General features: G+C 32.7%; 1 protein-coding gene across 2 annotated transcripts; it reads left to right on the top strand.

The window, feature by feature from the left end:
* Nucleotides 1–1,370: 1,370 nt before the first annotated feature.
* LOC134272665 (complement C1q-like protein 2) lies at nucleotides 1,371–7,828 on the top strand. Of its 2 annotated transcripts, XM_062754868.1 has the most exons (3): nucleotides 1,371–1,616; nucleotides 2,841–2,979; nucleotides 7,271–7,828. In XM_062754868.1, the coding sequence occupies exons 2-3, from the start codon at nucleotides 2,841–2,843 to the stop codon at nucleotides 7,684–7,686; spliced, it is 555 nt and encodes a 184-aa protein (XP_062610852.1). In that variant the 5' UTR covers nucleotides 1,371–1,616; the 3' UTR covers nucleotides 7,687–7,828. The 2 variants fall into 2 exon arrangements, with proteins under 2 accessions (XP_062610852.1, XP_062610850.1); XM_062754866.1 differs by lacking the exon at nucleotides 1,371–1,616 and having other exon boundaries at nucleotides 2,806–2,979.
* The last annotated feature ends 6,611 nt before the right edge of the window (nucleotides 7,829–14,439 follow it).

The following is a 14,439-nucleotide window of genomic DNA, read 5'->3' on the forward strand; positions in this document are numbered from 1 at the left end:
TTGTGAACCCTTTTAACAAGTGTGACAAATATAGTAAATATATTCTGAAAATCCGGGAAAAAATTGAGTCAATTTTAACGTAAAATTGACACTTTTTTAGTAATATTTAAAAATTTACATCATATACCCCTACTTTTGATGTTCATTTCTAAATATTCAAGATAACTTTGAACTATTTACTGAAAATCAGAACAAGTTTAAGACTTTGAAATAATTTTCTTGCTAATCAAATTTTCAATGCCAGAAAAAATCACATTAATTAGTGCAGAAAGGTCAAATAATTGATTACTGTAAATCACTTTTTATTCACGTGAACTTTATTTACGCGTAATTACGCGAGACAGTGTGCTCGCGAAAATTTAATTCTCGCGTATAATAGTATTCCTTAGGATTATATAGAGAAATAACCACAATTCATGAAAAATTTTTCTCGCTTATTAAGAATCAATGCCTATCTTGCGAAAATAAGATGTCGCAAAAATTTAGTGATCTACAGTTTGCGAAGCAATTTGAAACTTTTTCTTTTTTGAAGCAGACTTAGAGTTCATTTTCTTTCATGCATTAATTGGATAAAAATATTGAAGGGAAAACTTGGAGAATGTTCTCTTTAATTAGACATAAATTTCAGTGGAAAAAGGTCATATCAAATGTACTGTAGCGCCAAAAGAAGCATATTGACCCTTGTGTTTTGATTTGAATTTTAATTAAGTTATTTGGGTAGAAACTAGAAATATACTTGGCAAAAAAGTTTAAGACTTTAAATATCAGGATCGAACGTCGTTAAACCTATCATTTTAAAATTCTTCACATGTCAAAGCAGGACAGACCTTTAGGTTACGTTAGGGTTACAGATTTATCATGTAAATTCAGTATGATAAAGTGTGACTTGCACAACTATTGAAATACAGACAAAGGTGTCTATCAGCCACGTTTTTACTTCAAATTTAATGCAATTTGCCATTCCTTTGCCAAACATTGACGGGCTAAGTACTAATAAATTTAACGGATTTGAATATAAGGTTCCATGCATCATTTGCATGCTCAGGCCCAAAACTATTTTTGAATGATATCATTTCCATAATTTAAGTACTGATACTTTTCGGAATGAAAATCTAGCTTTTAAAGAGCGGAAAATATATAAGGTAGATGAAAAATTTCTAAAAACGTGTAGTACTACATGTTTCATAGATAAGAACATTGATTCGAATTATACTGGCAGTGGTATAATGATGCATCTGTTATTCATAAATTTCTGTAATAACCATGCAAAACGTTTTTTTTTTATCTTAAGGAGAGATAAATATTTCTTGCTTAATTCCGTTCTAAATCATTTTAGCGTGAATCTTGAATGGAAGTGACATTTAATTACAGTTTCGTGATTGTAGAAGCTTATAAACTGAGAACACTATATTCAAACAGCAAATTATTGCATTCAAGATATTTTACAAATGAAGATGTGTGTTACAGAGTTTGTACTTGTCATTCACATATAAACAGCAGGAGTTCTACTTGGATAATATTTCTTTTCGTATACGTACTCTAGGAAACTTACATTTTCCCCACTCGTATACCAAGGAATTAAAACCAACGTTTTAAACAGTGTTTGAGGAAGGTAAGTAAGGAATATTTACTGTACATGTATGTTCGATTACAACAAAAAAAAAAAATGCACTTTTTCATACGAATGTATACTGTGTTAGTGTAAATTATGCTCATGCATGGCAAAAATTTAAATGAAAAGTCTTCAAACCTCCGATTTAGAAAAGTATAACAATTAATCACTAATTACATTGATTATAAAAGATCAATTTTTTAACTGCAAGACAAATCTGAATGTAATTTGAATTTTTTTAAACGGAATAATAAATAGTAACAACATTATATAAATATCGCATGTATTAAAAATTTTAACTCTAAGAAAACCATTCTCAACCGAGGCGCAGCTGAGGTTGACAATGGTTTTCGAGGGGTGGAAAAACTAGTCTTAAATGTAATTGAAAAGGCTTACAGGCATGTCAAAATACAGTGTATCACACGGAAACAAAGTGTTAAACAGAAAGAGTTTATTTATTACCTTGACGTACATGTATGACTTGCATTCATTAATCGACTCGATATATCCTTGTAAACATCAAAGATGAGACTTTGGTTGTTTTTTCTAGCAATAGACAGTAAGGACAAACTAAAAACTACTTTGTTACCTTACAAACTTTAAAGTGATTTCAGCTTTATCATTTCAAATTGATTTTCTTCTTTATACAGTAATATTCCGCTTTTCGCTGCATACGTTTTTACATTTTCCAACGTAATCGATACTAATTTGCATATTCCAACTACGATTACTATTTTAAAATTATTTAAGGTCATGACAAGTGCATTGGGTTTACATGGATTGCAGTCAGCTCATTAAAATTCCTATTTTATAAACTTTGTGGTCGTTGTGATGATAATGCTAGAAAATTTAAAAATTTAAAATTTCAAGGATCGTGTGCAGTCTGATTTGTTGCAGACCTGTCCAATTGATAATATTTTTTAATTCAACTACGGAATGTTCCATCTTACTGATACATAAGCCTCAAAGGCGAAGGCAACCAGTCTGTTGGGGATGCTTACTCCTTTTAGGCACTTGGTCCCGTTTTTTTGTAATTTCATTGGTTTCCGTTTACAAATTCGTATTATTTATGGTTTTATAAGATCAGTAACATTCTTGTTATCTTTTTAATTCATTCTTTCACTAATAGTTATTTAATTAGTAAAATAAGAAAATTATGATATGATAATTTGAAAAATGCTTCATAATAAAATATAAAAACATTCTTTTTTTCTCCAGAAATATGAAGATGTGTGTTATTGCAGCCCTGTGCATGGCCATCATTGTAGAACTGCCCCTGGCAAGGTCATCCTCTCCATCTGAGTTTATGGAATCCATTGATGGTTACAGAAGCGCTTGTAAAAAGCTTGGCCCGGAACCAAAAGAAGGTCTGGCTCAAACATGTCATGTCATGCTTCCTTGTTTAGTAAAAAAGATAATAGCATATGTTTCTAACATATGATGGTATTATTTGTGAGCAGTGTTCTATGTTTTCTGTTTTTGTAGACTCATAAGATACAGAGTATTACATTACGTATCACATTATTAAGCTCACATTTCTAATCGCAGAAATTTCTTTTAACAATGCAAATTCTGAACTAAATATCAGAAAAAAAAAAATTGAAAACTACATATAAAGAAATTTGTCATTTTCTGTTTTCGCCGTTCCGTTGTCAATCGATTGTAATCTTTTGAACATTTCTAACATCTGGAACATCTTAATCAATTTCAACTAATTATACCCATGGAGAGAACGATCATAGGCATTTATGCCTGCTGTTCAATCCATTTCATTAAATGAATAAAATATATTTTAAACTAACTAATTATAGCATATAACTTCCATGGATAAAGTCGATAAATTCAAATCATAGAAATGATTACGAATAGTATCTCGTCCAATTGTGAATTGTATGGTACCTGGGTAAAGAGGTCCAGGGGGAGGGGGGCTTATTCATTAATATATACTAAAAAAATAATGCTTTGAAAGTTCTCTCCTCTCCCACTTGTTTTTAAGCAAAATTACTATATACACAGGACTGGTATAAAAAGTTTAGGTGTCTCTTTCAAAATTTTGAATTGCGTGATCCATAGATCAATGGTTCCGGAGGGGGAGGGGGCTTATTATATGCAAAAAAATAATGCTTTGAATATTTTCTCATCTGCCACTTAGTATGAGCACGCAAATTAAATACATTTGTAAAATTAGAAAAGGTTTTTCTTCTCTTACTTTCCGTATATTTGCGTTCTTATGAAGCAGATTCTGTTCAAAATCGTATACGCGAAAAGAAGAAAACACTTGCTGTGGCCTTCAATTCGACATTTAGATATATCGATGGTTATTTCCATTCTTAATTCGATACGATATATCCCGGTTAGCTTGAGATAAAGGATATCACAGAGTCTGACACATATGTTTCATATCTAGACATTTTCGTGCAAATGAAAAAGCATTAACTTTAATCTAACAACTAAGCCCTCTAGGATAAAAATGATGAATTTAACTTTTCAATCGTCAACTTTCTTTGCTTGGGCAGCAATATTCCTCCATTGCCTGCATACGGAGTTTATATCTCTTAGTTGATTCGATACGCAAGGGCATACGCTACGTATGTACAATTTTTAAGACGTGGTAGATTGTTGACAAACAGGTTGAGGAAACAAGGATATCATTCAAGATACTCGTTTAAAGTCATCATTCCGTAAGTTCTTTGGTCGATTCAAGTACCTTTTCAGCAAATACAAATTTTCATTGAGTCAAATGCTGACAGACGCTTTTCATATAAATTGTAAGTCCCTTGTTTGTGCACGGAATTGACGACGGTTTCCCGTTATTCCCGAAAGGGGATGCTCACTCTTCCATGACACCTTATCCCACCATGTTTTGGAGGTCCTTGCTTGCTCTGCGCCTAATTTGTATTGTATATTGAACTTGTGAGCTTTAATACTGTTCTTTATCTCAATATCTTTCATTTTCAAATTGTAAATTTCATGACCCCTATATAAGGGTTTCTTGTGCCGTGGTTGGGCTCTATTGATAAATAGCAAATACGCATTTATCTAAACAATAAAATGCTTTCTTTGTTTGTTATTACTGGAATTAACGGAAGCAGCTGTTGCAGAAAAAACACATAACCCGCGTAAGCGGGTTATGTAATTTTTTCTGCAATAGCTGCGACCGTTAATTCCAGTAATAACAAACAAAAAAGACATTTTATTGTTTATATTAATATCTGTTTAAATAATCATTTAAAGTAGGATTAAAAAGATGAATTATTGCATTAATGATGCGAACGTCTTTATGCGTTTCATTAATGGTAAAGCCACTGATCAAGAAATCTGTATAGGCGACATGCCTACTGTAGTTCATGCAGTGATTAAAGCAGTGGGTTTTCTTAAGAAATAAACGAGAAAATATTCAGTGGATGTAAATATTCATGAATAATCTTTTCTTCTGCTCCTGAGTATTAAGCAAACAAACTAAATGCGATCCATGTACATGTATTAAATAAAATCAAAAGCATATGTTCCTTTTCTTTGCTTCTGTGTATCTAGGAGGCAAATAGAGCACATGCATTTGTGATAATTGAAGTGCATTAGAGTACCCCCCCCCCTTTCCGCTAGATGTTAATCAAACAATACTTGTTTATAACTTAATTAAAAGGTTATTTGATTGAATTATTTGATTGAATAAGAATGAAAGAAATAATTATATATATAGAAACAAATAAGAATAAATGTTTTGTTTATATGAGCAAAATATTCTCAAAGTAAGATACTTGCCTGGAAAGCACTATGCTTGTAAAAGATTAAAAGAATAACATTAGGATTATTTATACATGTATGTTTTGCAGAAGATGTAATTGTACACAGTATGGTAACACTGTGTTTTTCAGTTGGACAGTAGATTATTGAGTTATTGTCACTGGAAAAGTGAAGTTTATCAAGAGACTTGATAAGGCCGCGGGTGCTTTACTCATCATTAAATACAGTTTTATTTGGTTCATGGTGTATGTTGATATTAGAATTCTCTTCCTTTGGTTGATAATTCATAGTGATTTCAATTGTGAACTAGAGGTACTGTGAGTAATGAGCTCACTGAATAATACCCCCCGCCTCCCATATGAATATAATGGCAGTATCCATGTTTTGCTCTGGAAAATCCAAAATATGTGTCGGATGAAAAAGTAAAATAGGAGGTGCACAATGGCAATATGTCATAAACATTCTGTGAAAATTTCATTAAATTTCCTTGAGTGGTACATGTATGAGAGGAGTTGCGGATAAGAGATGGGTACCCCAAAGCGTAACAGACGGACGGACGGACAGACGTACAGACGGACGGAATTAACGATTACTATATACCCTCCCGCTTTTCAAGTGAAGGGTATAATAAATAACTCGATGATATGCTGATATAAAGTGCAAAAAGATAAGATAAAATTCAGCAAAGAAAGCGGCTTAAATCAGGGAAATATGTTTAATTTTATGTTTACCATTAATTGTATTTGCTGGATAAAACTAACAAAAAAATTAAGAAATGTACTTGTACCTATATTTGCTTATTGATTTATAGTGTACGTAGATTTAATTGTGTAAAGTCATTCCTAGATTCTAATAGGTGTTGGTTGTTGACCGGGAAATGGGGGGTGGGGGGCAGAATGATTGGAATGAAGAAGAAAAGATGTAATCTGTTTAGATTGTTTCTAATAAAAACAAAATACTTGTTTTTCGCAAAATAGTTTTATATTCCGATGTTTGTCAGTGCTTACTTACCTTTTTTTAGTGCACAAAGGTCAATATTTTTGTCACACGAGTACGAAAATAAAAGAAAATGTCATATCTCTCGTTTATTTTATCACAGAGGTATACTTTTTTCTTTGTTAAAATAAAAAGATGAATCATTTTTTACAAAAACTATGAATTACAACATTTTCACACAAAGACTTTTTAAGGTATTACCTATTATGCATGTCGGAATTGTAAAAAATACGACAAGAAAAATGGGTGATACTTACATTGTGCTCCATTATAATTTTTCTTGCGAAATGAATTACAATAAATTTGCGTTCATTTTAAAGATACAAGTCATATAAATTAAATACATGTTGGATTTGAATGTGAAATGACATTTTTGGTTCTTTTTAGAGCATATTTGGGGTAAAACAATAATGTCTGAAAATAATCTATTTTTAGCAATTCACACTGTTTTTGCACATGCTCCTGTGTAAAAAAAAGCATATAAAGGTATTGTTTTTTTATGCCTAAAAATTAAGAGCAAGTGGTCAGAAAAGAAATGTCAGAAGTTTGAAAATTTCACACAAAGACTTTTCGGACATATGTCCCCCTTAAGCAATTAAGGATATTTTAACCAGATGTTTAAACTTCTTGGGAAACTTAATCATGCATTGCATCGTCTTTGAGCTAATTTTGTTTTCTATCTCTATGGATCGTTTACAGTGATGTATTATATTCAGGTGACCATTTAGGCCCTTGGGCTTCTTGTTTACTCTCAAGTTGGGTTACTTTTGGTTGTCTCCGTATATGAAGGAGCGAAATTCAAAGCAGCATTTCTAGAACTAATTTTAGAAATAAACAATTTACTTTATTTAAAATGTTTAAATGATTACATTGTGAAATTCTTATTTAAAATGCCATGTGACATGTTTGTTTATGTAGGGTGTTCCTCAATTGGCGATGTCATTGCCTTCCACGCCGCCATTAAATCCCATCTCAGTAATGTTCCTGTCAACACAACCATAAAATTTGAGGATGTTCTGCTGAATAAAGGAAACGGGTATGATCCTCCAACAGGCGTTTTTACAGCACCAGAGGATGGCGTCTATTCCTTCAAGTGGACATTTATTTCGTCCAGGAAATCAACAGTTTACTTAGAGGCAGTGGTAGATGGAGCATCAAAAGCAAAGATCTGTGTGAATGATCAACAAAGTGCCCACATTAACACCTCAGGACATTTGCTTTATGAACTGAAGAGTGGGAACAAAGTATGGATCAGAACTTTCTATGTGGCGGCTGGATACATACATGCTGACAATTACACTTATTTCTCAGGATTCAAAATTAGTTACGTCTAGCTCTATAGCTAGGTAGGACAGCAGGATACCGTAAATATATTATATTTAGCGTGTTCAATATTTGGCAAAATTGACGTTTAAACACGTAAGCGTAGATTTGATATAGCCAGTTCCTAATATTCTTATCTATGTAACTTTATATGAGCAAGACATTAAAGGTTTTATTTGAATTTGCGGAAGTTTCTTTCCGCCAAAAGCGCTTAAATGAATACACTGCCAAATGTAATACGTTGACAATATCTGTATATATTTAATAAAAAAAAAAAACAAGAACTGACCTCTTTTTCAAAATACATATTAACATTTAAATGAGTTTATTGCAGATAAAATGTTGAAATCATAATTGAATATTTGTTGTAATTTTTTTTAATACTGAACATGTATATTTACCTCTTCCTTATTACTTTGTGAAAGAAAAAAAATGAATACGTTTACTTTATTTTCTCAAATATCAAAACTAGCCCATTAGGTTCCAGAGGAAAGAAGGAAAGAAATCATCATACTTATGTTAAATGTCTGTTTCTGAGATAACTTGTATGAACAATAGAACTGTGAAGAAATGTTTATATGCTACTAAAGCAAGGAACTGTCGTTAGTCTGTTAATTCTCATCATAGAAACTAATGCTTGAAAAAAATAGCGCTGGTCGATGACGGAGTACTTTTTTGAAGCATGTTTTGATATGCATAGAAGGGTTGTGATACGTTTTAAAATATCTGTGACCTAAAAAGAGTTGTGAAAGGTTAAATTTGAAATTTTTAATTTATATTTACGAACCTTAAGATATCAGCTAACCTGGGGGAATATAACCATTGGTATGTAGCAAAAAATTAAAAACATTACAAATAAGTTTTTTATTGTTAAACAGAAAAGGCTGGTAATGACAACAAAATTCTCTATACCTTGCGCAAATACGCTAGACCTAATCTAATAAGTCATTCTATTCGTTTTCAAATTAAATCATCTCATTATTGAAAGATAAATATTATTAAATGAAAAAAAAAATGTAAAAATTTTGTTCTTTGATCGATGTATTACAATAAGCTTGGACGTAAAACTTCATCCATCCATTGCGCATACATATGTACCAGTATATTCACTGATTCAACCATTTTAAATTTCAGCAACGTTTTTGTGATGCATTCCTTCGCAATATCTTTGATGCTTAAATTACGATGGCCGATATCAGCCTCAACATATTCTGACTGCTGTTGAAATTTGTACATCTTAAATGTACATAGACATGTACATTTTGCAATGACAGTGCACACTTTGTGCCCTTAACTTTTGTCTGTACATGTACAAAATAGAAATGACAGTGCGCACTTTGTACTCATATTTTGTCTGTACATGTACAAAATGGCGAAAAGGCAAATGTCAAAACGTGAACGGTTGAAACACATATGCTTTTAATTACAATTCCCGATCGGCGAAAGACCATTAAGTATGAATAAAATTGTACAACGGTGAAGAGTTGAACATTTAAAACAAAATGTGTGAAACACTATGCCACCAATGGTAACACAATTCTGGGGTGGGACGTAGACGGTATACACTTGTAAGATGTATTAAGGGTAAAAACATTGAAAACACTTAAGACCTTTTGTTTTAAAAATAGTATTGTGTTATGGTTAATTCTGTACGTTTTGTGAAACACAAAGTTAAAGTTTTTCAAATGTACGTAGGTCAAAAGTAACAGTTGAGATTACAATTTAATCTTACGTTCGTTATATTCTGGTTAGACTCTTACTCAAGGAAACCAGTTATAATGCCCTTTAAAATTTTCCTTTATTTTTGATCAAAAAAGGAGTGTAAACACATACAGATGGAGTTTCCATATAGTCAGCATTTTCTGGGGTGGATGGGGGTAATTCTTTGTACAAAAAAAATTTGGTGGAGGGTGATTTTATTCTATGAAGTTTTTATTCTTGTCAGTAAAAGACGACAAATTTTAACTTTAGATCTAATTCTAATGTCAACAGGAATATTTGCATTTTCTTTTCATATTTTTCATACTTTAATTGCAAAACTTATCTACTCAGTGCCTTGTACAATTTTATTCATATTTAATGATTTTTCGCCGCCCAGGAATTGTAATTAAATGCATATGCGTTTCAACCGTTCAAGTTTTGACATTTGCCTTTTTGCCATTTTGTACATGTACAGACAAAAGTTAAGAGCACAAAGTGTGCACTGTCATTGCAAAATGTACATGTCAATGTACATTTTAGACGTACAAATTTTTAAAAGCAGTCGGAATATGTACAGGCTGATATCGGTCATCGAATTAAATTGAATGTGTTACAGTGTAAGGAATATGTGTCTTACTATTTTATTTTGTTTCATGATGTGATCAATGCATAAAAATGATAAGGTATTGTACATGGAAAACAACAAATTATGGCGAATGCTCTTTAGGATTCAGTGTATCAACAATATATGTACCATGGTGTTGCAAAGATTGATAAACATTATGATGTGATACCAAAATGTGTACATCATATGGTTGTTCAGTAATACGCTTTGCTTTAAGAGCCGAGAAAAAATCCAATGATACTTTTGATTTAACATTGATAGTTCGAGTACCAGAAATGTTTGTGACATTAAAACCAATCCAATCAAATGTCATAGATGAAGCAAATGGTAATGTAGTAACATTAATGTGAAAAATGTCTGTAGGTGGTACAATTTTCCAAAATGATGGACAGAGTGGCAAATTTAGAACAGGTACAAAAATACACTCACCACCAATTGTTAATTCAATGACAATCTGGGTAAATCTGTGTTTTCTTTGCAAATAAAAATTATACAAGAAACAGAACAGCAGTATCAAAACCACAATTGCATTCATTAAAACAGAGGCATGATTCCAAGAAAAATTTTGAATTAACAAATCAAATTCAGAGGGAGCAGGTGTAGGAGTAGACAATGTTTTGTAAATAAAGGAGGGGATTTGAGATTCAGATTTTACAGGAGTTGTTGTTTGTAAAATAGCTATTACAGCAAGTAACTTTCGAACTTTCAAAAATGTAAAAATGACACCAAAAATTGCAACAATAGAAATAGCAAGAGCAACAAAGTCAATAATATCACTCACACTGGGCCAGGAGGAATTGATTTTAATATTTCCTTCCAGCAAAGGTTCAGTCAATGATTGAAATACAAGTTCATCCTTCTTTGCAGCTTTAACCATTTTAGATAAATTGAGATGTGCTTTGTTATCATTAGCCAAAAATTGATTGTAATTGTGAGCATACAATTTGAAACTTGGTAGATTTACTTTGACAGACTCTGCAAAAGTTGTGTCTCCTAAAATTGATTGTAGTTTAGAGTCATCAAAGAATTCATGAAGAAGTGCCAAATTTACAGGATGAGCTATTGAAATGGTTAAATTTAAAGAATTGTGACAATCAATTAATTTTGGGGAGTAATAAAGATCTTTTGTTGTTAATGTACATTTGCATGGAACATTCAGAATACAAAATTTACATCCTGGCAAAATTTCTTGTTTCTTTGGGCATGTAAGTTCAATATTCCAGCTATTGAATAGAAGAACAGAGGTACTGGAAAGTTCAATAATATCAGGCTTTAAAATATCTTGAAAATACCTAAAGATACAAAAATCTTTGATCCACTTTTTGTTATTGGCAAAAACGCCAATAGTACATGAAGGTGAGGTTACTGGAGTTAAAGCTTTGTTGAAGTTACAATGAATGTTGGAAGGATCATGTTCACAAGTTTCCAGATCTGCAGTTGTAAATGTAGTGTAGAATTGTTGGTGTGATGTAACCGCAAAATATGTTGGTAAATATAAAATGTTTGTTGCATGAGATGCAGTGGAATTGATAGGTACAGGATATGAAATGACTTTGTACAGACGCAATGGTTCCATATGTGATGTAATTGGAAATTTCACGGTTATGTACAGTGAGTGGTTCATTCTTGCATAAAAGAAGTCAGCATGTTGATAATACCATGGAATTTGGGTTTGTGAAATGTAAAAATTTGGTTGGGTTTTGGACAATTTTCTCTGAATCTCACCAATAGTTTTGTGCAAAATAGACTTTGGCAAAAATGTAGGTGTAAGTTTGCCTTGAATGAGTGCAAGTATTGAGGAATGTAAATTGTCAATTTCTGCTCTGAGTTTACTGGAAAGATCAATTTGCTTTGTTAAAATTTTGGAAGTATTGGCAAGAACCATTTTCAAATGTTGAAGATCAAAGAAAAATGTTTGTGAAATTGTATTGATTACTTTGTAATTATTAGAGATTCCTAATTGTAAATTATCCATGCGTTTGTTTGCAGTAGCCATGTATGATGACATGTGTGCACCATGTTGTATTAAAGCATAAGCAATGTTTTGGGTGGTTTTTGTCAAAGAATTAATATGAGATGCTAAAATGTTCACATCATCCATTGTTGCTGTTCCAAAAAGTCCTTTTGATAGAGAACCAATGAAAGGTAAAAGAGCTCTGTGTTGCTTCTTTGACTTGTTTGATTTGTGGAAAGGAATGACATTCTTGATGAATTTTAAGGTCTTAGTAACATGAGAATAAAGTTCTAATTGAACACCATGAACTTGATCTAAAAGACTTTGTTGAAACTGACAATCAATAACTTTAGAACAAGACTTTTGATTAACAGAAAAACCTTTTGGGATATCAATGTCACTTGGAATGGGGATTTGGAAGGTGTGCATCCAATATTCCCTGGAAAGCTGTAAGGTACCTTCGGATTTGAAAATTGTGCCATAATTGAGACGCTGGATTACATTGTCGATTTCCACTTTGTTCTGGGAGGTTTTGGTGATCGCGGTTACAGGGGATAATAGGCATACCAGAGCACAGACTGTGAGAAAGTGTTGATTAAAACCTCTATGAAAGAAACCTACAAGACACAAGAAAGAACAATAAATGGTAAAAAGAGTCAAAAGAATGTGTTGATCAGACACATATTAGCACTAAATAAACAACAGTAAGAAACAATAATTTCCACCGATTAAATGACTATTGACCAAATACCATTCAAATTGAATCTCATAGGCCTGATTCAAGTCGGCCGAAAGGTTATAATATACTTTCTCAAATCTGATATATGCAACACTGCTTTCTCTGACCTATTTAGAGTTAAGGGAGGTAAAATGTTAAAAATATGTTTTAATTTAGCAAATTTATTTCTTTCTGAGGCGTCCCTTCTTTGTGTATTTCTGAAAGTACTGAGCTACTAAGTCTGGTCTCACATTTTCTTGTGGTTCCCATGTTTTAGATCCATCCGTCCATTCTATGTAAAAGTATTGGTCCTTGTGTCGGTACTTAACAAGCCTACGAATATCATAAGGATATTCTTGTGCATCATCATTTGTTTCATCCGTCTGATTCTGAGTTTGTGGTTCACCACCATCAGTAGTTACATTTTCTGGTTGAGTGTTCTGAGTGTGCCCTTGTGTATTGACAGTGTCTTGTGTGGCAGCTTGTTGTTGAGTTTGAGTTTGGTCTTCTTGTGGTTGTGCTATGTTTGCTCTTTCTACATCTGGGTCAAAGTATTTCTTGAGTTGAGAGGCATTCATGAATGACTTTAATTCTTTGCGAGTGGAACATCTTCTGATCTTATATGTGTGATTTGGTCCCAATTCAGAAATGAAGTAAGGTCCTTGATACTTTTCGGCTAATTTTGGTGAAAGTCCCAAAGGAATTTTGTTGGCTTTAATCAGAACCTTATCAAAAAGTTTGAAATTTGGAACTCTGGAATGTTTGTCAAATCGTTCTTTTGATTTTTCCTGGCTTTTCTTTATGTTTTTGGAAGCAATTTCATGAACAGATTTCAAATTAGAGAAAATTTGTTGAAGTTGTTCCTTTGAGTTCTGACTAAGGTGACTATCCTTTGGAATTTTGTGAATGTCAAAAGGAAGGTTCATTTCAATGCCAAAAACCATATAGAAAGGAGAATAATCAGTTGACTGAGTGGAAGGAGAGTTCCTTAGAGCCATGAGAATTCCTGGTAATTTAGAAGGCCAATTGTTCTGCTCCTTGTCAGTGTATGCTCGGAGACACTGAATCAGGGTGCTGTTTGTCCGTTCTACCTGACTATTTGTCTGAGGATGGTAACTTGAAGTCAAAAAATGTTTGATTTCAAAGATATCACAGAGACTAGCAACAAGATTATTCATAAATGATTTTCCTCTATCAGAGACAAGAGATTTTGGACAGCCAAATCTAGTAAAGATTTTCTCAAAGAGACATTTAGCAACTTCAACTGCTTCTTGCGATTGCATAGGAAAAGCTTCTACCCATTTAGTGAAAAAGTCGACAACTAACAGAACATACTGATATCCTTGAGTTGTTTTGTGCAGTTTGAGGAAGTCCATATGCCAACGTTCAAAACGACCAACAACAGGAAGAGAAGTCAAAGGAGGTGGACGTGCATGAGTGTCTCTTTTGATCAACTGACATGTATCACAAGAATGAATATAATCGTATATTTCTTGGTGCATACGAGGCCAATGATACTTTGATTTCATAGCAGCCATGACTTTTTCGATTCCCAGGTGTGCACCTCCGGCACTGTTGTCATGGTAGGCTTTCATTGCTTCCGCTCGGAGAGTTCTGGGTAGAGCAAGCTGTTGGATCCATTTATCGTCAGGTAGTTGATTGCATTTGACTCGTCGTTGGAACCAATGGTACAACACTCCATTGCAGATGTCATAGTATTTGGAATTTTGAATAATTTTCTTTTGTAATTTTTCATCATTGGGAAG

This window comes from Saccostrea cucullata, unplaced genomic scaffold, assembly GCF_032062105.1.
Source record: "Saccostrea cucullata isolate Sc308-1 unplaced genomic scaffold, CSIRO_AGI_Scuc_v1 ctg11440, whole genome shotgun sequence".
NCBI classification, from domain to species: Eukaryota; Metazoa; Mollusca; class Bivalvia; order Ostreida; family Ostreidae; genus Saccostrea; species Saccostrea cuccullata.

What these genes read in the sequence shown, in the direction of transcription:
- LOC134272665 (XM_062754866.1), top strand. Translation starts at nt 2,835, where the DNA reads ATGAAGATGTGTGTTATTGCAGCCCTGTGCATGGCCATCATTGTAGAA. An exon ending in TGGCCCGGAACCAAAAGAAG is followed by an intron (nt 2,980 to 7,270) that starts GTCTGGCTCAAA and finishes TTGTTTATGTAG; the next exon opens with GGTGTTCCTCAATTGGCGAT.